This window comes from Brienomyrus brachyistius, unplaced genomic scaffold, assembly GCF_023856365.1.
Source record: "Brienomyrus brachyistius isolate T26 unplaced genomic scaffold, BBRACH_0.4 scaffold39, whole genome shotgun sequence".
Lineage (NCBI taxonomy): Eukaryota > Metazoa > Chordata > Actinopteri > Osteoglossiformes > Mormyridae > Brienomyrus > Brienomyrus brachyistius.
Window position 1 is genome coordinate 573,529 of NW_026042314.1, and position 26,833 is coordinate 600,361.

At 43.6% G+C, this 26,833-nt stretch overlaps 2 protein-coding genes across 2 annotated transcripts in view; one reads left to right on the forward strand and one right to left on the reverse strand.

The window, feature by feature from the left end:
- Positions 1–6,130: 6,130 nt before the first annotated feature.
- Positions 6,131–26,833, reverse strand: part of LOC125722478 (protein NLRC3-like) — a 208,014-nt gene continuing 187,311 nt past the window's right edge. Inside the window, exon 7 of the mRNA XM_048998658.1 lies at positions 6,131–6,161. Within this exon, the coding sequence (XP_048854615.1) occupies positions 6,146–6,161 (16 nt within the window). The 3' untranslated portion in view covers positions 6,131–6,145. The remainder of the gene's footprint in view (positions 6,162–26,833) is intronic.
- Positions 12,689–15,707, forward strand: LOC125722508 (uncharacterized). The gene is made up of 2 exons (XM_048998696.1): positions 12,689–12,766; positions 14,290–15,707. Exons 1-2 carry the CDS (start codon positions 12,759–12,761, stop codon positions 15,041–15,043), a joined length of 762 nt encoding a protein of 253 aa, XP_048854653.1. The 5' UTR covers positions 12,689–12,758; the 3' UTR covers positions 15,044–15,707.

Genomic DNA, 26,833 nt, shown 5'->3' on the forward strand with positions numbered 1-26,833 from the left:
TGGGGGCGCCTGCCCGGGAGCTGCAGGTTGCTGCAGTGGGGGCGCCTGCCCGGGAGCTGCAGCAGGCGAAGGGGGCAGCGAAGGCGGCTGCGCAGGCTGAGCAGGGGCTGCAGGCACAGGAGGCGGCTGCTCGGGCTGAGCAGGGGCTGCAGGCACAGGAGGCGGCTGCTCGGGCTGAGCAGGGGCTGCAGGCACAGGAGGCGGCTGCTCGGGCTGAGCAGGGGCTGCAGGCACAGGAGGCGGCTGCTCGGGCTGAGCAGGGGCTGCAGGCGGCGGGACCGGTAGGTCCCGTGCGGGCAAGACGGACGTGGTCCCTTTAAGTGCCCGGGGCACACGCGGGATAGCGTCCCGCACCGCGCGGGCCCCCTTGTTGGCCAGCCGCTCGGGCCGGAAGTAGTACCGCTCGAGGGGGCGGTAGCAGCTCAGCGGCGGCTGGGTGCTCTCCCCGGACTGGGGAAGCTGCCAGCGCAGGCAGCTTAGCTGCGGTGATGACGTCAAGGTCAGCCGGGGAGTCCTCCAATTCCCAGGTTAGGAGAGAAGCGGGGATGAGCGCGCACGCTCCCAGAACGATTGCAGGGGCGATCGCGTGCTTCTTCCTCTTCTTCCTCTTTGTCACGGTGTCCGCGGGAGGCTGCTCCGCGTCTGACAGGACGGACGGCTGGGGAACAACCTCCGGGACGCACCGTGCGTCCAGCCCCAACCTCCGCGCTGTTAGGCGCTGAACCAGCTGGTTGAGGTTGGAGCGCACCTCTCCTAGACGATGCCCGCCCTCCGATGGGGACATCGCCAGCAGGAGATCGCAGCTGTCGGTGGCCAATTGCAGCGCGACGGGGTCCTCCTGGACGTCGGGCTGGTTCAGCCAGTAGTAAACCTCTTGCAGCAGGCCGAGACGTTGGCTCTCGGTCTGCTGCTGTGCCTTGTTGAGTTGGTCCGTCATTCTGTCACGGGATACGGTCGGGCGAAGCGGGCAGAGCGAGCAAGGAGCAGGCAGGCAAGCAGGATACGGGAAAACGGGGTTTATTAGGAGCAATCCGGGGCAGGGAACACAGGACGGCAACAGACATCAATGACGGACACGGGTTAGTACAACTCAGGAACTTAAATACATGAAACAAGGCAGCAGGAAACAAGACACGACTGGGCACGATCAGGAAATCACACGTGGGTAATTAGGGGGCGTGGCACACACGAGGAGCGGACGGAGCGGGCGTCACAATATGCACAAGTAGTTTTTCCTGATAAGAAGGATGACATCAAGACTGTCAGCATTTACAAATCGAATTATGACACATCTGAGTAGCCCAGACTGTCCGGAAAACAAAGCCATACAGCATATGTGGCTGACTAATGTACATGCAGTGTAATAAGCTGATAATCAAATGGATTGAAAAACGCTCAATAATGGACAGGAGTCAAAGGGTAAATAAGGTGCATCATGTGGAAGAGAAGTTAGGTGGCGTTGGGGTGCATTGTGAGTTTCATCTGGTAGCTAGAAGGGAACAAACAGGGCTTTGGGGGGGGGGGGGGGGACTTCTCCGGGGGCTACATCGCTCTACCTTAAAAAAAAAATTATTTAAAAAAAAATCTTTTCTCCTTACACTATAATGGCAGGTTTAGGACTAATACAGTACAGTCATAACCAGTGTCAATGATTCTATGCATCGCTACACAGAGACAAGTCCAGATATTGAGCCCAAGGCTAAAATTGTGGTTTACTTACAAGTGCACTTTGCTGGGCAGTGGGGGTGTTTGTCCTTCTCTGCTCACATTTTCCCCTCTTATCCTGTCTTCTCCTCCGCAGCCCTTCCTCCTTCTCTCTGTTGCTCCTATATTCCCTCCCCTCCAGTCATCTATGTTCTCCTTCCTCTGCAGTCTCTCCTCTTCTCCCATTCTTCAGTTATACTGTCTTCTCCGCTCTCCCTGTATCCCTCCTGTCTTCTGGTCCTGTCGTCTCTTCTCCAGTCATCCCCTGCTTCTCAGTCATCTCTGCATCTTTTCTCTCATTTGTTTGCTTATTCTTTGATTGTTTGTGTTATTCGTTAACCCACCACCCCATGCTGGATGAGTCTTGATGTTTTTTGTTCTTTTTAAAGTTAGGCTTCTTCCTTTGTTTTTGTGCCATATCTTCTGCCCTCTTCTGGTTGCGGCAGTGCATGACACGGGTGGAAAAATAGGGTTTATTATAACACACACATCAAAACCAAAAGGATCAGGATGGATCCAAAATAAACAGCAAATGACCAGGAATGAACTAAATGATGGAATAAACACAACTAGAGAACTATATACATACATACAACATACAGCTATAATGAAGCATCAAAGAACAGAAGCAGAACAAGCACTTAAATACACAGCTAACAAGACACTGAGGACTAACAGGACAGTGAGAATCATAACCAATAACAAGGACTGAGGGCAACCCAGGAACAGGCATTACAGTTAAACAGCACTGGTGAAATCAAAGTGACCTTTCAGCCACATGGTCAGCTCTGCATCGCCCTCTGCTGTTTGCATTAGAAGCTGCTTGAAATTCCAACTCTCCTTACCAACACCTCGAAAAGCCAGGCCTTGCCGTGCCAAGTACTTAACTTCAGAAGATTTTTCCTCACTTGCTGCTGCTCTTTCCAGCTCATCTGAAGGTTGAATATTAACAGGATTGATCTTCTCAATCCATGTCATCAGTGCTAATCTGTGGCACTGCCTGTCTTTATGTGTACTGAATTTATCCAGTGCCTGTTCCAGTTTCACATGCCAATCTTCACAAGAGCTGAATCTCTCTCTCATGCCAGTTTAGACATTTGTGTTACAAATAATTTTGCACAGTAGAGTATCTGCGATGCAGGAATGCAGGGGTTTCATTGGGGACCTTTCTATGGCTTAGTACTGTGAAGGAGTACATGGTTAGTGCCAGGCGCAAATGGATATCTTTGATTTTGCATCCATTTGGTAACTTGTTGAAGTTGTCTGATAGTCAGTAATACATGGTTTAATTATTATGATTTTTTTATTTATTATTTTAAAACATCTGAAAGAATCTGAAATAGAAAAGCTTATTTTAGTTTATGGTCCACTGGATAAACACAGACATTACAGACGGTTTTAGAATCTAATGCTGAATGTTTTTTGCTATCATTTTTCTGCCTGCATATGCTGTGATTGGTACAGTGAAATCTGAGAATGTGTTTGTCGTCAGTATCATAGCCTCAGACAACAAACCAACGCTGTAGCGCGTCACTGTGTTTACATGTAGGAGGGGTTCCAGTTACATAATGGGCTCGTTCTAATTCAACTGTTTTGACGGAGCTCGACAAACCTAAAAAATAAATGCTGGTGTTATGAAAAACTATGTCATATAGCTATATTTGAGATTTATTATAGCCAAACACATCTCGGAGCTCCGAGGAACCTCCTTCTCCATACATTTGGGGAAGATGGTGGCGCAGGAGGTAGTGCTATCGTTTAGCAACCAGAGAGTTGCAGGTTCGAGCCCTGGTTTCTCCTGACCCCATCAAAGTGTCCTTGAGCAAGACACTGAACCCCAAATTGCTCCCGGCGTGTAGATTGGCACCTTGCATGGCAGCCTCCACCACTGGTGTGTGGATGGGTGAATGTGAGGCATGAATTGTAAAGCGCTTTCAGTTCTCATAAAAGTAGAAAAGCACATTTACCATGTGTGTTTTGGATTTGGATTGTACTGGTGTGTAGTCAATCACTCATGTACATGCTCAATCGCAGTAACATTTTCACAGGAATTTGGGAGATTGAAATGCTAATTCTATGGGGGTGTATTCAGTGGGAAAGGTATGTATGTAGGACATGTCCCCCCCCCCCCCCCCCCTTCGTGGTGTTAGATATTCTGTTTCCCCCACTGTGTGTTAAGTAGTGGGTTTGCTTTTGCATGTTTAATAAAAGATTGTACTACACTGCTTGTCCTGGCATATTGTCTGTGGTTTGGGGGGAGGTTAATCTGTGTGTGTGACCATGAGTGACGCGACATGTGTGCTACAGTATACATCCAGTATGTAACTGTATAAAGTAAAACTCACTGTGTAATATTAAATGCAAATGGATACTGTAATATGAAGCATTGCAGTAAGAGGACAATATTACAGTACAGGGCACATTGTTGGATTACATACCTGTTGGCTCTATGAAATGTTTGATGGTTGTGGACATGGTTGTTGTCCCATCATTCGGCCGACCAGCCTCAGCCATTGTAAGGCCATGATTGAGGGCCTAATTATATATATACAGTACTGTGCAAAAGTCTTAGGCAGGCAAAGAAAATGATGTTTAGATTATCCTCCTGTTGGTGTAAAACTATGATATGATGCCTGTCAAAGTGTGTCAGCTTCGCCATTTCAGAACCTCTGCTAAAATCATCCTAGTATTTGCAGCGACCGTCCAGTGCAGCCATGTATTTTTTGACTTGGCCACTAACACACCTCATACAGCTAGTCAATCTCTCACTGACTTTTTAAACCAATATATTTATATATTTAATTGAGCTGTTGGGGAAATTTAACAAAATCATGGAACGAGGTGCCCCTGAGGAGAAGTTTGGGAACTGAAGCGGTGTTCATCTAGCCATCCAACTAGATATCAGTAACTTTTTAGAAAACAGAAGAAATTATTACTAGTTTTTATTGTGTTACTCTTAATTTGCACACGTTCTAATGTTAAATTGTGTTTTTTGTTCTAAGCCAAAGTACACTTGCTACCCAGATAAACAGCTTTAAACATTTCTTTGGACTGCCTAAGACTTTTGCACAGTACTGTACTGTATATGGTAATGCTAAATTGATAACTCCTATCAGTGTTGTGTTTTTGGTAAATATGCTAAATTTGCTGATGCTGTCTTCTCAGTTGCCCCTTTGTCCGCCTTACTTACTGTTGCTATGCCTGCTATGTGCTCACTCTGCGTGCCTTAATTATATTATGGGGTTTTATTATTAATTTATTCATAATCATTGTTATTTTTTCAACCTCTGTGTGGCCATAATATTTTGGGTTTTATAGTTACAGTCATGTGGATTAATCTATTTTCTCTGTGTTTTACCATGAAGAACAAGGTGTGACAGGGGATTATTTTGTGGACATTGGGGAACAAGATGTTTACCTTTTGTTCCCCAAAAACCTCAGACTGAGGAAATCCCTAATTTCCATTTTAAAACTAAAGGCAAGTAAACTGTCTGTTTGATAGCAAGCTCTGTGTTTTTTGTGGTTTCACAGACATACTGCTGTCAAGTCATGGTTACAGAATATATCATATTTAGTTTCATGATCTTTCCCTCAATCAGTCTGGAGTGGAAGCAGAAGACTTCCTAAAAAATAAGCAGGGAAGTCAGCGGCAACACCTGAACAAAAGAGATTCAGTGTAAGTATCACACAGTCCTGGAAATAGAAACTAAAGTGGACAGAGCTGTTAGAACACAGACAGTACAGGTGGAAGTAGAAGCAGCAGAATAAGTGGTTATCACATCAGAAATACTGCTACCATTCATTCTGCTCATTCTATGTCCACCTGCACTCCTCTCTATTCTAACGTTTTTGGTGCAAAACTGATATCTTTCTTTTTTCTACACGTCTCCACCAGGCTGTTGTAAGATCATCCCTGGGTGCATCAAAAATGTGGACCACTGCCTGCAAGGGAGCGGAAATTGACTGGAACCCTGTCATAAGCAAAAGCTGTACCTCATAAAATTGTTTAAAATCAATATTTCTAATCAAATAGTTTAATTTTTCTATTTTACCTTTTTACCGCATAAAGAACAATTAGGGCTTAAAATTTCAATTCACAAGGTAAAACACCAAATAAAGTGTTTTAACAGAATATTTAATGTAATTTCAAGGTCACAGCAGAGTTGCCCTGTAGCCTCGTCGGCAAAGAGCAGGAAATTCTGAAAAAAGCCTTAAAAATGCTCCGAAACAGGAGGGAGGACCTCCGAAGGTCAGGAAAGGTAATACATACAGTACATAGGGAACCTGCAAGCAAGTTAAAATTATTCAAGCCCCCTGCAGTCAAATTAAATCATGAATGTAATGTCCGGAATACAGACCTAGTCAGCCAAGGCTGAATAATGTTCCTGTTCATGTTCTGCTTCACTTTCCTGGCTTCTCATGTCGTGGCAAAACTTCATTTCTACTGATTCCATTGTCTAGAAGAGAGAAGGACTTCAGCTTCACTCCAACGGTATGTAGCTTATCTGTATTTATACCTTATCATTGTGTAATATATATAGTCATACATTTCATAATTTAGCTTCTAAAATATTGTGCAATCACCAGCCCAATTGATATTTTTGCCATCTTAATCCTCTCAGGATCAGTACAGTATATGTGCAAACATATTTTATGTGTTTACAGACGTGTAAGACTGCTGAAAAAAGGTGGGAGAACAGTGGCTCTTGGAGGTAAAATGTGTTTTTACATTTTCCCAGTCCTGCTGCATGATTCACTGTACTGCAGTGTCAGGTTTCCCATTGCCCAGCACACCTAATTTGGCTAAAGAACTTGATGATGTTACGATGATCAGTGTGTTGGCCAGTGAAACTGACAATGTGCTGAATTTTGGGAAATTTTTAAATTTATTATAAACACAATATATTAATCTGCACAATGTAGCAAAACAGTCTGAAACGTAACTGAGATACAGAGGTTATACACTGATCAGCCATAACATGTGAAGTGAATAACATTGATTATTTGGTTACAGCGGCATCTGGCTGTGGGGGGGGTTATACAGGTCCTTCTCAAAACATTAGCATATTGTGAAAAAGTTCATTATTTTCTGTAATGTACTGATAAACATTAGACTTTCATATATTTTAGATTCATTACACACAACTGAAGTAGTTCAAGCCTTTTATTGTTTTAATATTGATGATTTTGGCATACAGCTCATGAAAACCCAAAATAAATCTAAAAAAATTAGCATATTTCATCCAACCAATAAAAGAAAAGTGTTTTTAATACCAACAAAAAGTCAACCTTCAAATAATTATGTTCAGTTATGCACTCAATACTTGGTCGGGAATCCTTGCAGAAATGACTGCTTCAATGCGGCGTGGCATGGAGGCAATCAGCCTGTGGCACTGCTGAGGTGTTATGGAGGCCCAGGATGCTTCGATAGCGGCCTTAAGCTCATCCAGAGTGTTGGGTCTTGCATCTCTCAACTTTCTCTTCACAATATCCCACAGATTCTCTATGGGGTTCAGGTCAGGAGAGTTGGCAGGCCAATTGAGCACAGTAATACCATGGTCAGTAAACCATTTACCAGTGGTTTTGGCACTGTGAGCAGGTGCCAGGTCGTGCTGAAAAATGAAATCTTCATCTCCATAAAGCTTTTCAGCAGATGGAAGCATGAAGTGCTCCAAAATTTTGATTTCCGAATGACAGAAGCGCCTGACCTGGGCTACAGAGAAGCAGCACTGGACTGTTGCTCAGTGGTCCAAAGTACTTTTTTCGGATGAAAGCAAATTTTGCATGTCATTCGGAAATCAAGTACCCACAGTCAGTGATGGTCTGGGGTGCCATGTCAGCTGCTGGTGTTGGTCCACTGTGTTTTATCAAGGGCAGGGTCAATGCAGCTAGCTATCAGGAGATTTTGGAGCACTTTTTCATGAGCTGTATGCCGAAATCATCAATATTAAAACAATAAAAGGCTTGAACTACTTCAGTTGTGTGTAATGAATCTAAAATGTATGAAAGTCTAATGTTTATCAGTACATTACAGAAAATAATGAACTTTTTCACAATATGCTAATTTTTTGAGAAGGACCTGTACAGTATATAATGCTATATATTAGGGTTCCCCAATTCCAGTCCTGGAGAACCAGTTTGCAAGGACCTGTCAAATATGCCTACTAAACCTGGCAATTGGCTGGTGAGCTGAATAAGGTGTTTGAGTATTAAAATCTGGGTGCAGACTAGGCCTGCAGGACTGGAACTGGGGAATCGTGGGGAATTGAAAGTTACCATCACCAAAAATAACTTTTATTTTAAAGTTTCATAATGAAATTAATTTGCTCATCAGGATGTTCTGTTTGGCAAAGTATTCCAGTACTTGGGTTTTAAATTATCCATCGTAAATCTTTGTCACCAGATGCACAGTAATCGTCCCGCTAAAGCAGAACTACACTGTCATCGTATTAAAGGGGTGAGTCTGCACACAGCATCGGTTGCTCCAGCATCCACAGTGTCATTCTCCCAAGTTACTATACAGCAATTAACAATCACTGACAGCCGCTAGTAATTAAATGCCTAATAACCATCATGTAGTGATTGAAAGTGATTCAGTCTCAGCCATGGCAAATGTAATCTTATGCATAGCTATTTAACAACAATAGTATTCCCAGATTGAGGTACAAGTACAATCTTTTCATAGCTATTTCCTAGCATGGAGTATGGCGTAAGAGGCAAGTTTATGCATGCAGACAATTGCATATTTCAACTGATATGGGAATGCCACTTTGGGGCCAATGACATGCTGACCTCAGTAAAATTCCAGAAGATATTTTTCAGCCTGGATACTTCTCTCCCGCGTAGTAGTTCTCCGCTTAACAGCAACAAGAACTTAACATACATGATGGTACATAAATGTGATCTGCTGATTTCAGATCTGTAAGCATAAATTACCTTTGTTGTATTCCCTGGCCTTCAGGCTAATTGGAGTTGCTAAATTGCCTGTAGGAGTGCATGTGTGCGTGAAAGGTGTGTGAGTGTGCCCTGTGATGGGCTGGCCCCCCATCCTGGGTTGTTCCCTGCCTCGTGCCCATTGATTCCGGGATAGGCTCCGGACCCCCCGCGACCCAGTAGGATAAGTGGTTTAGAAAATGGATGGATGGATGGTATTCCCTGGCCTTCAGGGAATACTTTTGGTTTTAGCACTGTTCCCCTGTCGCTGCAGATACTTTGGCATGCAAGCCAATAACTCATAAACCGTTTGACGAATCCTTTTCAATCTTTGTACAGGTATTGGTGAGGAACTAGAACTGATTTAATTTTGAAACAGTCCCAAAATGGAAGCAGCGCCACAGAGTGATAATGAAAAAAGCAGCAGTTTTGATGCTTGACCCTGCTAAGACCATAATTCAATAACCGTTTGATGGATCTTTTTCAGTCTTTGCAGAGGCATTATAGGGGGCTGGAATGGAACTGATAAAATTTTGAGACAGCTCGCCAGCAAATATGAAATATGGCTCTCAGGAAATATGAAAGAGCTTTGTGTGTGGAGATGTGATCTTTCCACATGATTTCAAGTGAAAACATGAAAAGTCATCTTTAAAACGAAGGCTTTCGCTATTGCCAATGTCACACTATTTAAGGTCTCAGGAAGTCTAGGGGAAGCAGAAATATATAGTGCATATAGCTGTGTCTCACATAAAAAGGTTGTGCATACTCTGCTCATATTGTTCAAAATGGAGTAACACTTTGCCATGAATTTTTAATTTTAGTATGAGCCCATATAGTTAAGTCTTGACTGTTTACACGTAAACACTTAAAAAAGATATAGCTGAGGTCCTGGATTCAGTCTCCTGCATTTTCTCTCTAACCCCCTCAAAGAATTTCTTGCAGGGATTAATTCAGTATGTTTTAACAACATATGAAAAGACCAGATGAGTTAGGAGCAACACTTTACTTGAGGGGGCAGAAATAATGTCGTAGTACATCCATCCATCCATCCATCCATTTTCCAAACCGCTTATCCTACTGGGTCGCGGGGGGTCCGGGGCCTATCCCGGAAGCAATGTGCACAAGGCAGGGAACAACCCAGGATGAGGGGCCAGCCTGTCGCAGGGCACACACACACCATTCACTCTCACACACACACCTACGGGCAATTTAGCAACTCCAGTTAGCCTCAGCATGTTTTTGGACTGTGGGGGCAAACCCCACGACGACATGGGGAGAACATGCAAACTCCACACACATGTGACCCAGGCAGAGACTCAAACCCAGGTCCCAGAGGTGTGAGGCAACAGTGCTAACCAGTGCACCTGTCAGAGTTCGCTGGTTAAAGCGGGTAGTGTGCACAGGCTGACAAGCGGGCAGGAAGCAGGCAAGCAGGCGGAGTACGGGGAAAACGGAGATTTATTCGGGATCGGGACGGAGCAGACAGCACTAAGACTAACTAACATCAATGACGGACCAGAAACTAAGGCAAGTCATGGACTGAAATAGACGAGACTGGGCAAAAATAAGTGGACACAGCTGGGCAAGATCAGGGAAGCACACGTGGGTAATCAGGGGGCGTGGCACACACGAGGATCGTACGAGCCGGGCATGAGAGCACCACCATGCCGCTCCTGAAGTAGTACACTCTTACTTAATTTATTAATTAACCAGAAAGTATTAGTTATATACTGATCCCACGTTCGTTCATTCTTAATCATAACAGTTACTGTATTTGTTCATCATTTGTACTTGAGTAGTTACTGAGTTATTACTGAGTAATGTGTATTTGAACAATATAAAATATAATAATATATGTGCTATAAATCAACAAACCATTGTCCTTTCCTTTTATCCACTGCAGGGCTGCAGGAAGCAGCATACAGAGGAAATGCCTTGGGCGGGATGGTAGCCCGGATCAGGGCTCACATACTGGCTCACATGTGGGCAACGAAGAAGTAGCACTTCACGTGTACGGGAGAAAAACAGCAGCCAGAGGAATCCTATGCAATCTCAGTGAGAATAAACTCCCCAGACCCAGGACTGGGGCAGGAATTGCAGGATTCTCCTCTAGCATTTATTTTGGCATACTGTATTTATTGCTATTATCCTTGGTACATGTTTATATTTGCCAATAATTGAAATTGAAATAAACATGATTATTATTCATCCATCCTCGTACCGCATATCCTGGAGACGAGGGCCTGGAGCTTATCCCAGGTAGCATAGGACACAATAGTATACTTTTGGATGGGATGCCAGTCCATTGCAGTGAATGCACTCACTCACACACTGTGGGCAATTTAGAGATGACAGTCTATTATTATTAGGATACCTATAGTTTTTAGTAGTTTTCACTATTATTATGCTTTTTGCCATGGGAGTCTATGGCAGCCCATAGAGCTGATTGGCAACTTTTTTGAAATTTGGCACATCAATAGAGGTCAGTTCCAACTATTCATACCAAATTTGGGTTCAATCCATCCATCACTCTAGCGCCACCCTCAGGCCAAATTTCAAGAAATGTTTTTGCCTTATTCTCTTTCTTATCATTGTATGATTATGCTATTTACTTTTAAGTATTAGCATTACCTGTCTTGTGACATCCCATAATACAGCTCTGATGACCTGATCACATATAAAACACTTCCCACGCAGCACATTATGCTTTATTATCTATTTATTATTCAAACATCAAACTTTGATGACGTCAATGTATATCCCTGACATAAATCACTGACGTGAAGCTATGGACATCATACTTAACTAGCTGACGTTTTAGTATTTTATATAGCATGATGGGTGCAGATCTAACTTAGTGTATAACTTAGTTTCGGCAGTGGTTTTGCTATATAGAGTCCATCGTCATGATCCCATAGTTAGCGGAAGCGAAAGTAGTGTAATCAGTACAAGTACTAAAGAAATGTAATGTAATGTAATACCGAACAGCTTTCAAAAATGCGGTACCGCAATACCTTTTTGGCACCGGTATCCCGCGCAGCATCAGTCTGCCTGAGATATTTGATAAAGTGTGGATCTTCCTATACGTGCAGCACGAATAAATAAAAACCTCTGCTTTGTATACTTGACAAATCTGTGTGTGTCATCATACTCAAAACCGCCCCAAATAAGCCACGAAATTAACCATGAATTCTACCCTACTGTGGTACACAGCTTTGCTTCTTATGTTTCTTTCACACAAAAAGTTGCAGGTTGATGACAAAACGTGCTCGCGTCCGGACCAGTAAGTGCAACAGGGGGGCAGAACTGGGGAGGGGGGCGGGATGCGATCGTGCTCGGTTGCCGTATAAGGCAGCCGGGCCCAGTGTTGTACGCGCTTAGTCTAATTACAGGTTCTTGTGGGAAGCTTGTGTGATGTATAACCTTGTTCGTGTCAGGTTTTGGGCTGGTTGCGAGCGCGATCGCACGGGCAGGAAACAGGCAGGCAGAACACGGGGAAACTGGGATTTATTAGCACTAAAACGGGACGAAGCACGAACATCGACTAACTAACATCAATGACGGACCAGGAACGAAAGCAAGACATGGACTGAAATAGACAGGACTAGGCGAAAATAATCGGACACAGCTGGGTACAAGGGGGAAGCATACGTGGATAATCAGGGGGGCGTGGCACACATGAGGATCGTACGAGCTGGGCGTGACAGTTCGACATACTGATCGCTATGTATCGCGATACAACAGTTTGAAATGTTACCAAAGTGTCATTTTATAATTCCCATATTAAACAAGTTACCGTGCATAGTGCTTTGGGGAGAGACAGACTCCAAGAGTGCAGTTCATTTCACGTGTCTTTAAGTCATTGTCTGATATTATCCAGGGCTGAATGTGTGATTCATGCTTACTACTATATTCTTGCTTTGCAGTTCTTACACAATTTTTTTTCTTATTTACTTCTAAAAGTAAATAAAAAACTTATAGAACTGTCATTATTATATAACAGCTATACGTATTATGATGTTATTATTTAGTTATGTTGTTGCTTGGTTACATTTGATGCCTCCGCACGTGGGAAGCTACTGGTTTGAAAGACGCGGCTTCACTTGTTTTTCTGCACCAAGATGGCAAGGTACGTTGCATTTCTGCTCCCATTTTATCGTATAACTTATCTTATTATTTAGTATCTGTCTTTGTATGTACAGTGGTACCTCGACCCACGAACAGTCCTGATCACGAATAAATCGGGTTACGAACCAGATGTTCCAAAATGTTTTGTACCGGTTGTCGAACCGTGTTTCAGGCCGCGAACACACAAACGTCCCGAAAAGGGTCCAATGAAAGCTCCCCAAAGAACCACCCGAAACGCGAAGAAATGTCCAGTATAATAATAAAAAAAAAAAATCATATTTTCGAAATTACTGCATTTGACTGTTACTCAGTCTTTTAATGTTGATTGTTTAGTTTTTTGGGGGATGTTTTGTGGTTCTTTTCCGTTTTGGCGTCTTTCGAGCGACCAGCGTATGCTCAGTTTTAATGTTTTATTTAATTTAGCATTTGTTAGCATGTAAGTGTATGCTCTCAGTTATATGTGCACAGTCTGTCATAATTTGATTGTACGGTAGGGGGTGTTGAGTTGTACTGCGCGTGCTCGAAGTGTATGTATGTATAGAGTGACCTAAAGAGAAAGACGGCGATATGTCCTAGTTCATGGTGAATAACGTGTTGTGTGAACTTATTTTTCCATGTATAAATCCTCTATTATTGTTAGTCTTCTCCCGATTTTCTTACCGCTGCACCGACAGTTTGACGTGCCAACAGCATTAATTGTTACAAGTAAGGTTATTTTAATTTAAGTCTATATTCTTGGTCGCGTTCTCCCCATGTCGTCGTGGGGTTTCCTCCGGGTACTTGCTAAATTGCCTGTAGGAGTGCATGTGTGAGTGAATGGTGTGTGAGTGTGCCCTGCAATGGGCTGGCCCCCCCATCCTCGATTTTTCCCTGCCTTGTGCCCATTGCTTCCGGGATAGGCAACCCAGTAGGATAAGTGGTTTGGAAAATGGATGGATGGATTCTTGGTCACAGAAAAATATTAAAAATTGAAGAAAATGCAGCGTTTCTGAAGTTTAAACATATTGAACATAATACATATTTACATTATTTGAAATGGGAAAATTGATTGAGGTCACGCACTTTTCACGTCAGGAACTAAGTTCGTGAGCCGAGGTATGACTGTATATTGAAATATGTTTGTGTAAAATTCAGTATATTGTTTGGATTATATTTAAATTTTATGTGCAGGTTAGTTAGTGTCATATGCAGGGTTGCCAACCCTCACTCAAGATGTCTTGTAGTCAATTTGTTTTGTTCCATTATAAACCTAAAATTAGCTCCATCAAAAGTGTTGGGGTAGTCTGCAAACCCTCCAGACTATTTACAAGGTAGTAAGACTGTTACACATATGGAGATGAATGTGCAGACTTGTCTGGAATTGAGAATCTCACGCCAGCCAGCTGACCAAAGATAGCAGCTCTGCCTGTGCAGTAATGCGGTTGTTGATTGGGAAGGTGTGGGTCAGTGCAGAAGTGTAGTCCACATGTCAGGAGTGACTGACAGCTCCATTGCATTGCCTGTATGTTGTTTTTCCTCATTCAGAATCAGACGATTTGAGAAAGCTGTTTGCTGGAGCGACGACAGATACTGGGCAACTTGGGACAAGTGGGGAGAGGTGATTGACTGGGGAGATGAGAAAGAGCTGTGCTCCCCAGCAGAATCACCTTCTGACCAGGCTGACAGTTCCACTGAGTCACATTCCCGAAGGCGAATTGCCAAGGCAGTTAGCTGGACGGATGATGCTTATTGGGCAGCCTGGGACAAGTGGGAAGAGATCATCTGCTGGGGTGATGAAGAGGAGTGCTCCCAAGTAACTCCACCCACTAGCCAGCTTGGGAGGGATAAGGGGATAGATGTACATGGGTTGGAGGCTTTTGTGATGAATAACAGGACAATCTCCATAAAGCCTGTAGACAACCATCGAGACAGTCTGGAGATAGGAGCTGTGCTGATAGACCTCTGCCAGTTTGATCTCGAATATTTAGATCAAAGTAAATTTGATTTTGAAATTGTACAAGTACAAATTGGAGAAGTCAAAGTGGAGGAGACTAGAGAAAAAGCATTTGAATTGGAAATTGTGGATGTGGCAGTAGAAGTTATAAACAGTGAAATCCAGCTGAATGCTATAAATTTGGATATTGTTGAAACTAAGGTGGACAAATTATTATTGGAAGAACTGATCGTTGGCGATTTAGAAGCAGGCAATGTGAAGGTGTCAGTGTCAAATGGCAATGTGGTGAAGATACCCTTAAGGTACCCTTCACCACAGAGGAACAGAAGGACCAGGCAACCTTAGACCATACTCTCTGGTGGTTGACTCGTGGCAACTGGACTTGTCTCTGAAAGTTAGAAACGTTTCGCTGCTCATCCAAGCAGCTTCTTCAGACTGAGGGAGGTAGTAAGTGTCCACATATTTATCCTCCTGGGTAAGTAGTCTAAGGGGGCTCGTTGAGTGAAACAAAGTGGGGGGGGGGAGTTGCGGGTAGATGTAACCAGTCCCTCCTACTCCAATAGAGTGGGTCGTTAAGGGTGGTCCACCTGGTGGAGGTGTGAATTGGGTCTGTTTTTTTCCTGGGAATTATTTTTGTTTTGGCAAATGATGAGGTTAAATTGGAGACAGGTTGTGCCTAATGCCTCTACCTCTGTTGAGTGAGGGGTTGTGCATTTGCACATGCAAAGCTGCTTGGACGAGCGGTGAAACGTTTCTACCTTTCAGAGAGGTACAATGTCTTTGGATGTCTTTTGTCTTGTGCAGTCTGGGAGTTGACTGAATGCTGGGGCGGGGGTAGCTTTTCCTTTGTAGTGGGGTCCGGTGGGGCGCCTTGGGCTCTGTGGGGCCCGGTGGTGCTGCTGCCTTGGGCCCCGGTCTGGATGGGCCTGGGCCCCCCTCCCTGGATGGATTTCGGGGAACGGGGAGTGCCTATGGGGGTCAGCGGGGGAGCTGGCTCCGGGGGGGAGGTATTTTGCCCCCCCCCCATTCCTTTCCTCCCCATCCCTAAATGCTTCCCTCCTCCCGCTCCATCACACCACCACACATGTAGGGCTTTGAGGTGTAGGTGCGTTGCTGGGATGCAGGGTAGGTATTCCTCCTCTGTCCCCTCGCGACCACCTGTACCTCATTCATACACTACAACGTAGACACTCTCATTACTTACTCTCTCATGACACATACATTTAGGGCGTTGGGGATGGGCACACAGAATGGCATCCAGAGGGCGGTCTGTTCATTCAGCCTTACCTCTTTTGCCAGGGCCCACATCTCAATTTTAATCACACATGGACATTGAGGGCTCTGGGGAGAGGCCGAGCTAACACCAGCTGTTGGTCGGCAGGGGGTGGTTAGTGCCATGCCCTTCACCTGTTTTAAAAGCACTTTAGAACAACACACACCAACACCACATCTGAGCGGGCGAAGGGGGGCATGGGGTCTTTTCACACCCCCGTTCCCTGTTCGCCATTTGGGGCTGAGAGGAACAGCTGGTCGGGGTCTGGGCTGGTGGGCTTCTCGGCTACTGCGGGGTCCGGGGTGATCTTCTGGTCTCCTCGCCAGAAGAAAAATAGGGGTCCACATAGAGTATACATGGGGAGTGAGAGTATGTGTACAGCGTTCATTTCTGTGTGTCTAAATGTTGGGTGAATGTGTAAATATTTGTTTATGTCTGCATGAGGGTGGGAACGTATGCTTGTATATGTGTGTGCCTGTTTGTCTATACACACGTGTCAGGTTGGGTCCTAGACTCCACCTGAAATAACATCTCGGGCACAATAAAGTGGTCCTCCGCAGAGGGGGGGTGGTGGAGGGAAAAAAAAAAAAAAGCTTGTGACCCACCGACCGATTTCTTATTTGATTACTGTTGTTCCTTGTCTTGTTTTTGACCCCTCGTGGTCTGCTTTTGTTTTTATTAGTGTCTCTAGTGTTTTTCCCCTTTCCTCCTTTGAATCCCTGAGTGAGTCGTCCACTCTCTGTTTCTGCTTGCTCCATGACACGCTGTCGCTCTCAATCCGCCCTGGACCTGTGACAGTATTTCTGTTTTTGCTTTTGTTTGGACGTACTGAGTTTAGGATACCTAGCTTAGAAGGAATAGTTTAGCCTGTCATGTGTAAAATTGTTGTTAAATGCGCTGATATCAGTGTTATGTCACAGTACCAGAAACTTAAAATGGTACATTTTGTTTTCTTTTTGTTTTCTTGCAATTACTACATACAAATGTTTAATGTTTTGCTGACATCTAATTAGAAAATAAATGCATTTATGCTTTAAATGATCTTTTTGTTGTCTTCAATCATTTCAACAGGTGAAAATGACCTGAAATCAATGAGTTTGAACACTGGACACTACATTCCGTGTTTGTGTATAAAGTCATGTTTAGCGGACATGCGAGTTCATTCGTATCCTTTTCCCCAGAGACAAAAAGTAGGCTAGGCTAATGGGAAAAAAACACACAAATATATAGACCTAATGTCAGTGTATTATTCATGAGGTTTTCTAACATCTGAGACCAAATTAATCTTAATCTGTGTATTTAATGGATTTATGTGCTATTGCTACGGGTTTAATTGGTAAATAGGCCTTTTTCCAAGCAATTGAATATTTAAATGGGAATGTTTTACGTTATTGATTTAGCTTTAATCATGATGATGTTAATCAAGCTTGATATCAATCCATGTCTAATGTGACATATTCAGGACACGCAAAGTCTATACACATAGGCACAGACTATGGCTGGGATTCGTGTGGCCTACCCTGCAGATGGGAGGCCAACACTGCATGGTATATATTCTTTAAATTTATTTAATATTAGTTACATAATTACTCATATAGACCATGTTAATACTTAACAGTGTATGTAAAGAAAATTATACTCTCATTTGACATTAATGTGTGAAGTGCATGTAAGTATGGAATATCCATCCATTGGCTGTAGCACTTATCCTATTCAAGGTCAAAGCCAGAAGCTATGGATGCAAGACTGGGACAACAGGAGCTGACCCTGACAGGAAGCTCATCTCATAATGATATTCCCCACACCGTGCTGTTACTTGCAGAGCTTTGCTGGGGTAGGTGGTGTGGCTATCATACCAGCCGGCGACGCATCCAGTTAGGATGCTCTTGATGACACAGTTATAAAGTGTCCTGAGGATAAGGGGACTTGTGCCACACCTTTTAGCTCGTTGGAGGTAGAAGGGCCGCTGCTATGCATTTAAATTTTTCCCAATATGATAAATGTAGCGTGGAAAAAGTAACCATATCAGTTTACATGGGCTTCTACAGGGGGTTAAGTATCCATCCATCCATTTTCTGAAGCCACTTAATTCCAACTGGGGTTGCCTGGGGACTGGAACCTATCCCAAGAACACTGGGCACAAGTGGGAACCAACCCTGGGGAATCACCAACACACCACAGGGTGCACACACAACTACAGGACCAATTTAGACTCACCATTCAACCCCTCTTGAATGCTTTTGGACCGTGGGAGGAAACTACAGCGCCTGGTGAAAACTCAGACAAACAGAGGGAGAGCGTGCAAACTCCACGCAGAAAGGACTTGGGATTGAACACAGGACCTTCTTGCTGTAAGGCAGCAGGGCAAACCACTGCGCCACCATGCTGCCCCCGTGTTAAGTATGATAAGTAATATGACAAATGTCATAGCTCAGCTATAGATATGCATAAAATGTACGGAAAGACGATATAAACATCTTGTTGCTGGTTCATAATCATAGTGAGAATATCTTATTGTTATGCAAACGTTAGTGCTTCCTTTGTTTCTGATTTGTGTCTTCAGGATCTCCAGGGCAGCTTGTGGACAAACAGGAGGTGACGCCTATGAAAGGAGACACTGTCAGTATTCAGTGTCACTATACTGACATTTACATTGACATGATGTGGTGTAGGATGGGCAAGGGCTCCTGTGTAGAGAATTCTGGGAGTTTGGATGGGAGGCCTGTGGAGCTCAGTGATGAAAGAGTTAATAAAGTGCTCAGCGTCACAATGAGGCGACTGGAGAGGAAGGACACGGGCTGGTACCTGTGTGTGGCAGGAAACCTGCAGACACTCCTTCCTATTAAAGTCAATGCACAACCACACACAGCACTGAATGTAAGTAATTAATTAAAATATGTGAGTCGTTTATACTTGTTAGGTTGAAGAAACAGTTGTTAATCATTTCTGTATGATCAGCAATGATTGTAAATATATATGTATACGTTATTTCTTATCTTCTAAGCACATACTCTTAGCTATTGTACTCTAAGTAGGTGGTTAACAGCTGCCTACTTAGATAAGAATCTCACTTCCCTCTCTTGCGCCCCCCATTGACTATAAATAAAGAAGCCAAGGGGAACCACCCTTTGTAACACATTCTGCTGTAGTTTGCATTGCAGAGAGTGTGGGTACCCTTGCAAGTAAAACTGTAACCTGTGTGTGTCTCATAAATGTGGAGTTGGGGTGGAAACGCCGGGCGCTTTCCCCAACATAGAATTTGGTCCTTCGAGCCGGATCCGAGGAACCCCGAAGACGTCTCCAGTACGCCGAGAGAAGCGACACCGAAGTCTGTCGACAGCCACTCGAAGTCGGGTGCAAGAAAGACCTGTGATGTGAATTCGTCATCAGGCCGGTGGTTAGAACTGCGCTCGACGTCTGGTGATGTCTGAAGGACCTCGGTGACGGATCAGAGAGCACACTATACAGCTGAGAGATATGGCACCTAAGTGAGTAGGTGGCCAAGTGAGAGATACGGCACCTAAATAAGTAGGTGGCCAAGACATGCATGTGGTTGAGGTTAGCCGAAATTAACCGGGAGAGAAAGTAGGCGTTGTTGGAAATATATACAGTGTTCTATGTGGATGTGTCCTTACAGGTTTTAGACTAACCTACACGATCCACCCTAAAAGCAACAACATACTGGTGACTGAAGGATCAAGGACGGGTTTCATCCCTGAAAACTAACACCGCTGCTCTAATAGTGAGCAGTAGAAGGCCGTGTTGGTGTCCTCCTGAGGTCTCATGCCAGGGACTTGCTTTTAGGATTTTTTATTTTTTGTAGTGTATCCATTAAAAGGTAACAATGGGGAAGAATCAAAGTAAACAAATGGAACTAGAGGGAGATGAGAAGTTTATGGAAGGATATAAGCCAGGATCAGGACAAATAAGTAGTCAGAGATGGAGGAAAAAACATGGGTTTGAAGGAAAACTCCACACTCCAGATATATTAAAATTACAGGGAAACTTAAAACTGTAGATGTTACAGACTACCAATAAGAAAGAAGGTAAAGACAGAAAAAAAGAATATGTTTTTTCTGATGCATGGTTAGAACAGAGTAAATTAAGAGATAATAAAAGACAGCAAAAAAAGGGAAATAAGGAGAAAAAATTACAGGCGACTTTAATCACACTAGATGAGGAGACGGCAACAAAATCTTCCGCCGCTCCAGTTCCTTTACTGCCCCCACAAATTCCAATGATTGCACCTGCACCAGTTCCAGCTGTAAATAGACGACAAATAGGAGGAGGGGAATCATCTCAAATGATGACCCGAGGGTCTAACCCTTCTCTGTATCCGTTAAAGGATCTGGAGACAAGTAAAGTACGCTGGCATCCAAAAAAATGACACAGAACAGGAAGACTGGGAGAATGATTTGGTGTGTCCACTCGTAGAAGTGGCAAATCCAAATCGAGGCCCAAATAATGCAGGACCCGAAACTATGTTAGTATATAGACCCTGGACCGCTGAGGATAGAACAGCGGCTTTAAAAGGAATACCCCCGGTTGAAGAAGGGGTACCCGAGTTTTGGACTGCCATCCTAGAATTACAAAGTAGTTTTCATTTGAACGGCAGGGAAATGTATCGATGTCTCAGACAGTTGTTTACCCATAAATGGGGACGTGTAGCGGGAGACTTCACAGGACATGGTAATAATGATGAAGTCTTAGCACATGACTCGCAGGAACTCATACAAGCATTACGAGACTTGCGAAACAGGGTAGAGACAGCCTTTGTAAGACGCGCAGACTATGGACGAATAGCGCAATGTAAACAAAAAGATGGAGAGGAACCTGAGGATTTTATGGATAGAATGAGAGTTGTATTTAGAGGAAACTCAGGGATCCCATTTGATGAAGAGGCAGTAGGAGTGTACCAACAACAGCTAAAACGAGCTTTTGTCGCAGGCCTAAAGCCCGAATTGCGAAAACATCTCGACAAACATTGGGTACATCAGAATACTGGTTCAGTCCAACAAGCACTAGAATATGCCCAACATGTGCAGAGAGCGCAGAAACAGGAAAAGACAGACACAGTATTCAGCGCCTCAGAAGTAGTAGCGCTAGTGCAAATGAATCCTCCGAGGAGGGGAGGGTTCAGAGGAAGGTCAAGAGGCCGAGGAAGGGGGAGAGGTGTTTTCAGAAACAATTACAGGAATTCGTCTCAGCAAGATAACATTTGCTGGACATGCAGGAAACCTGGACACTTAGCTAGGAATTGTAGAGTAGGGAAACAAACATATAACCCAAACTCCACTGAAAACAATGATCAATGACCCCCCTCGGAGGCCCCTGTTACCGACACCATCCGAGGCAAAACAGAGGTGATTTTAAGAAAGGAAACGGAGGTCACTTTACAAGACCTTTTAGATAAGGAAATAGATTTACAAGCAGTGTGTCAGTTATTAGCAGAAAGGCAGTGGGAAACCTTGCCAAGTCGGAAATTAGTCATAAACGGCAAAGTATATGAATGTCTGTGTGACACTGGAGCATGTAGGACTGTCCTAACCTCCAGTCCTCCCGGAGTCACATATTCTTCATCAGTCATAAATATAAAAACGGCAGGAGGTCAGACAGACAGACATCAGTTAACAAACCCCGTTGCAGTAAAAGATAAGGAAACTGGACTTGAATGTCAAGCACAGGTGTTAATAAGCCCTTCTTGTCCTGTTAACTTGTTAGGCCGAGACCTTATGGTACAAATGGGCATTAGCGTGGTTGCCACAGCCACTGGCATGAAAGCAATCGTAAATGAGGAAGCTTATGTAGTGCAAGGAACCACAACCCCACAATATTACTGGTCTCTGGACCTAGGGGGAACTGCACAGACACGAGAATTATTGCAGAAAACTAGAGAAAAGCATTCCCCTAGACAGGCCCAGTTCATGCCTGACGATGCCTTACACGTCACTATGTGGTACAAAGACACCCTTGGACCAGATTATGTCTATGACAAAACGTTTCATGCCCTCCAAGACACTTGTATTACCTTACAACATATGTATGTTAACCCCACCACTGGGTTTTCAGCAGCCTCAGTCATTTTATCTAACAAGCAACAGGCTGTATTTAGAGAGAGAACACCACACGTATCTCTTTCAAAACCACCCCAGATGCAGTGGAGAGATGTAGAGATGTTCTTACGAGATTCTATGCACAGTTATAATGACTACCAACCCGTATCTGGCTCCTGTTGGAGCTATGATAAGAAACACAATGTGTGGCGGTTTCCTTTGGGATGGAGAGTTCAAACCACTCCCACCACACACTTAAAGCACCCGTGCAGGGCTCGGACCTGAAGAAACGGAATTAAATGTTTTCCAGGATAATGACAATGTGGTCTAAATGAAGGTTGTACCTAAAGTGCTTTTGCAACTTGTACAATGTTGATGCTTCTAATCATACTGTCATGATAAACAGGAGGGACTGTTAGGTTGAAGAAACAGTTGTTAATCATTTCTGTATGATCAGCAATGAGTGTAAATATATATGTATACGTTATTTCTTATCTTCTAGCCACATACTCTTAGCTATTGTACTCTAAGTAGGTGGTTAACAGCTGCCTACTTAGATAAGAATCTCACTTCCCTCTCTTGCGCCCCCCATTGACTATAAATAAAGAAGCCAAGGGGAACCACCCTTTGTAACACATTCTGCTGTAGTTTGCATTGCAGAGAGTGTGGGTACCCTTGCAAGTAAAACTGTAACCTGTGTGTGTCTCATAAATGTGGAGTTGGGGTGGAAACGCCGGGCACTTTCCCCAACACCTCTAGACCTCTGAAGGTTTGCTGTACTATCTGCCATGTAATGAGCCTCCGTCACCCGTTCATGTATTTCCCTACAGTTTTGGAGATGCTGTGACCGAATCATCAAGCCATCACAACTTGGCCCTTGTCAACTCAAATCTTTAGGCTTGTCCACTTTTCTGCATCCCAGTATATCCTACACATTGTTTATTTGCTGCCTAATAGGTCCCACCCACTACCAGGTGCCACTATTACCAGGTAATCAATATTATTCACCTGTTAGTGGGCGCAGTGTTTGACAAATATAGTTTAAAATATCAGTCATTTAACCTAATTCCGAAATATTAAATGTGGAATGGAAATAATGGAAGCTATTGCTTATGTGGAGTGAACTGAACTTAATTTTGAACAATGTTTCAAATTGCTACATACCTGAAATGTTTGTGGTTTCTTGTAGAAAGAACAGAAGCACTTGAGGTTTGCCTCCAGGACATCACACCTCCTATTAAGCACCGTTACAAAGTAATTTCCTTGAAATATCATCAAAATATTTTTTTTCTGGACAGCTCTAAGACTGGGTTTCCGTGGGACATTATTAGGATTAGAAGTAATTAAACCAATTTGGTCTTACATAGCATTAAAAATGGTTTAATTGACAAACAACGCCTTAAATGGCTTTAAAAAGCATGACGTTTTATTGTCATGTACATTAAACATTTAATATACACACAGGACCAGCTGGCTAAATTCTCCAACCTGTGATTGGCTGGTTTGTGATGCTTGTGGATATCACTGTGCTCTCAGAATGGAGCAGTGTTGTGCAAGTTCACACTTTTCATGATCTAGTTCAAAGTTCAGTTCATACATGCTCAAAGTGAACTGTTCACATTCATAGCTCACAATTTAAATTTTTGAACTAGTTCAAAGTTCAGTTCATTTTATTTTTAGGTGCAATATATAATCTAAATCAAAATTTATTTTGTTTTAACATACATCTATAACCTACCTACATTCTTGCATATATGGACATGTATAGACAAAGGACACAAAATATGATTCTTATTTATGGTTTATTTATCTCTTGCCCCAATACTAGACAAGGGAAGGAAAAGAAAAGTACTGTAAACACATATCGGCATCATATCCATCTCAAATGAAAACTAGACAGAACAGAATATTTATTATTCAGCAAAATATCTCTTTAGTTTTATTTAAAAAAAAAAAAAACTCTCACGCTTCTTGAAGGTGTGTGGCACCATCTCACTGAACTATTAAAAATAAAAACTTTCACATACAGAAGCCATTGTTGTAGTAAGTAATGAACACTCCACAGACCATGCCTACGGCTTCAGTCCAAACTGTTTTTTGTTCACGTTTAACAGCAGTTGCTTTTCAAAGTTGGCATCTCCCAATCGGTTTCTCCTGGGCCTAAATATCTGGCCACCAGTATTGAAGAGTCTCTCCACTGGAGCACTTGATGGGATTGCTGTGTTATATTTGATGAAGAGCTTCTTCAGTTTGGGCAGCAGCATGTATTCAGTAAACTCGTCAGTGGTTGGGGCGTCCAGATAGATGTCCACCTCAGACTTATTGACAGCTGATGGGCTTTGCTTGAACTTAAAAAAGGATGAAGCACTCTTTTTCCCCTCAAGGTCATCAGGGGGTTAAAATAAAGGTTTGGATGAGGGGGAGGCATGCCGTCAGACCTGGTGTAGCTGTAGGCTTTGAACTCTCATCCAACAGACCATCCAAATCATTTTTCAATTGCACAATGGTAGGAGCCAGGTAGCCGAGGAATGTGTTTTTTTCCCCCTGAAGGATGTTCAGAGCACATGCCAAGGGACCCATCACTATTTCCTCTGGAGTGAATCGACGAAGCCCAAACTCATCACAGATGGTGTGCAGAAGGAGTCTGTCATACTCAGGAGTGGCATCCAATGGCACTGTTAGATTGCTGGTCTGGGGAGTCAAGGTGGCTATGTGAGCCAGGCGCTGCATTGAGAGGAACATAGAATTCCAACGTGTGTCTTTCGGAGTGACAAAGCCAATCTTTAGCTTTTACTCAACAAAATCTGAGGCTTTCGCACTCCTTTTCACCCTATTCCACAGAGCAGATGCCTTGGAAAATACAGGCCTCGCTAATTTGTTGTACAGCCTATCCGTTACATTCTTTGCATCTGTGGCAACAAGATTTAAAGTATGGGCCATGCACCTTCTATGAGGTGGGAGGCAGGGATCCTCTAACTCTGACAGAGGTGCAGGCTCAAGACCATCGTCCTCATCATCGGAGCTCTCAGCAGGGGTAGATCCTGTGTCACTGCCTTCAGTCACCTCATCAGCTGCTCTAATAACAACACTGTCTCCAAAACAGCTGAATGCTTTGACGAAATTGGAAGCATTGTCAGTCACTGTGCACACAATTTTGTTTTGAATTTTAAATTCCTTGTACACATCCGTCAGCACTTTAGCCAGGACATCATATGTGTGTGACCCTCTGACACGACGACATGCAAGGGCTGCTGATCTCCTGAGTGACACATCATTTTTATCAAGCCAATGAATTGTGATGCCCATGAATCCTTTGTTGACAGCTGACCAGCAGTCAGCTGTTGTGCATACAAAGTCAAGCTCAGCAAGTTCAGCTTTTAAATTACTGATAACCTCAATGAATTCCTTATTCATTAGTCCCTGCACCTGTCTTCTTGAGGGCACATGTCTGCCTGGTTGCAAACCAGTTACTAGTTTTATGAAGGAGGGTTTTTCAACCTTACTCAGTGGCTGTAAATCTCCAACAATGTAGTCTATTATTAATCTGTCTACCTGTTGCTGGGAGATTATACCCCTGAAGGCAGCAGGCAGTGTGACTTGAGTCGTTTGGGGACTTTGGCTGGGGGTTTTGCCCTTCCCTCTATGACCTTGAAGGGCTTGCATATATGCTTTCACGCTGGACGAATGCTTCAACTCAACGTGTCTTTTCAAATTGGAAAATGAGGTCATTGATGTTCTAACTTGTTTTTTCAGCGCAGGTGGACAAAGCTTGCACAGAAAGGTTAGGTTTTTACCGTCAGAGTCTCTGTGAAACAGTGTGTAAAATGCCCGTAAATTGTCAAAGTTACAGCCAGCATCATCCGTGTTTTCTGTGCCAGCTCCACTGGTGGTTGAGCTTTCCTCCTCTGCGCTTGCCATGGTTACTGCTGCAGCAGTTCGCTTCGCGCTCATGCGTTGCCAAGGCTGTGCCCTTTGAGAAGTGTGTGTGTGCATTATGGGAAACGTAGTGTGAAGCTAAAGACATTAGATTCGACTGTCCTTGGCTTTACACTACGTTACCCAAGATGCACTGCACACAAGCACTGAGCGAAAGTCAGGCTGAGCATTTTATTTTTCGAGCGGAGGAGCCCTTCGCTAGTGCTTGAGTGACAACACAACATGCTGTTTAAATGTGTGAGCCGACCTTGTCACTCGACTCATCAGGTGAAAATAAATCCCGATGTTTAATTGCATTCCAACAGTGAACGACGTCTACGCCGTTCATCACACATAAAATTCACGTTCAAGTTCTTGATTTACTAATAAGTTGCGTTCAGTTCAAAGTTCACTGAAATATGAACGTGTTCAATGAACGCGTTCTTTTTAACTCGTTCATGCACAATACTGGCTGGTTGTCACTTGATACCTTTTCAGAACCTGCCTGTGTTTCCACCAGTTTAGAAAATGAACATAGGTGACAGTGACAGTAAAGGTTCATATTGTCACGTTCAAAGCCGGACGGAACGGCGATCGTGCGAGGCGAACGGGCAGGAAGCAGGCGGACAGGCGGAAGTCGGGGTAAACCAGGGATTTAATAAATAAACAGGGAGCAGGAGACATGAAACGCCAACTAACATCAATGACAGACAAAGGACTCAGGTAAGACACGGACTGAAATACACAGGACTGATTGAAAATAATCGGACACAGCTGGGTACAATCATGAAAGAACACGTGGGTAATCAGGGGGCGTAGCACACACGAGGAGCGGACGGGCCGGGCATCACACATATGTATTCCGTTTTGTTGGATTTATTCTTTTCTGTTCCA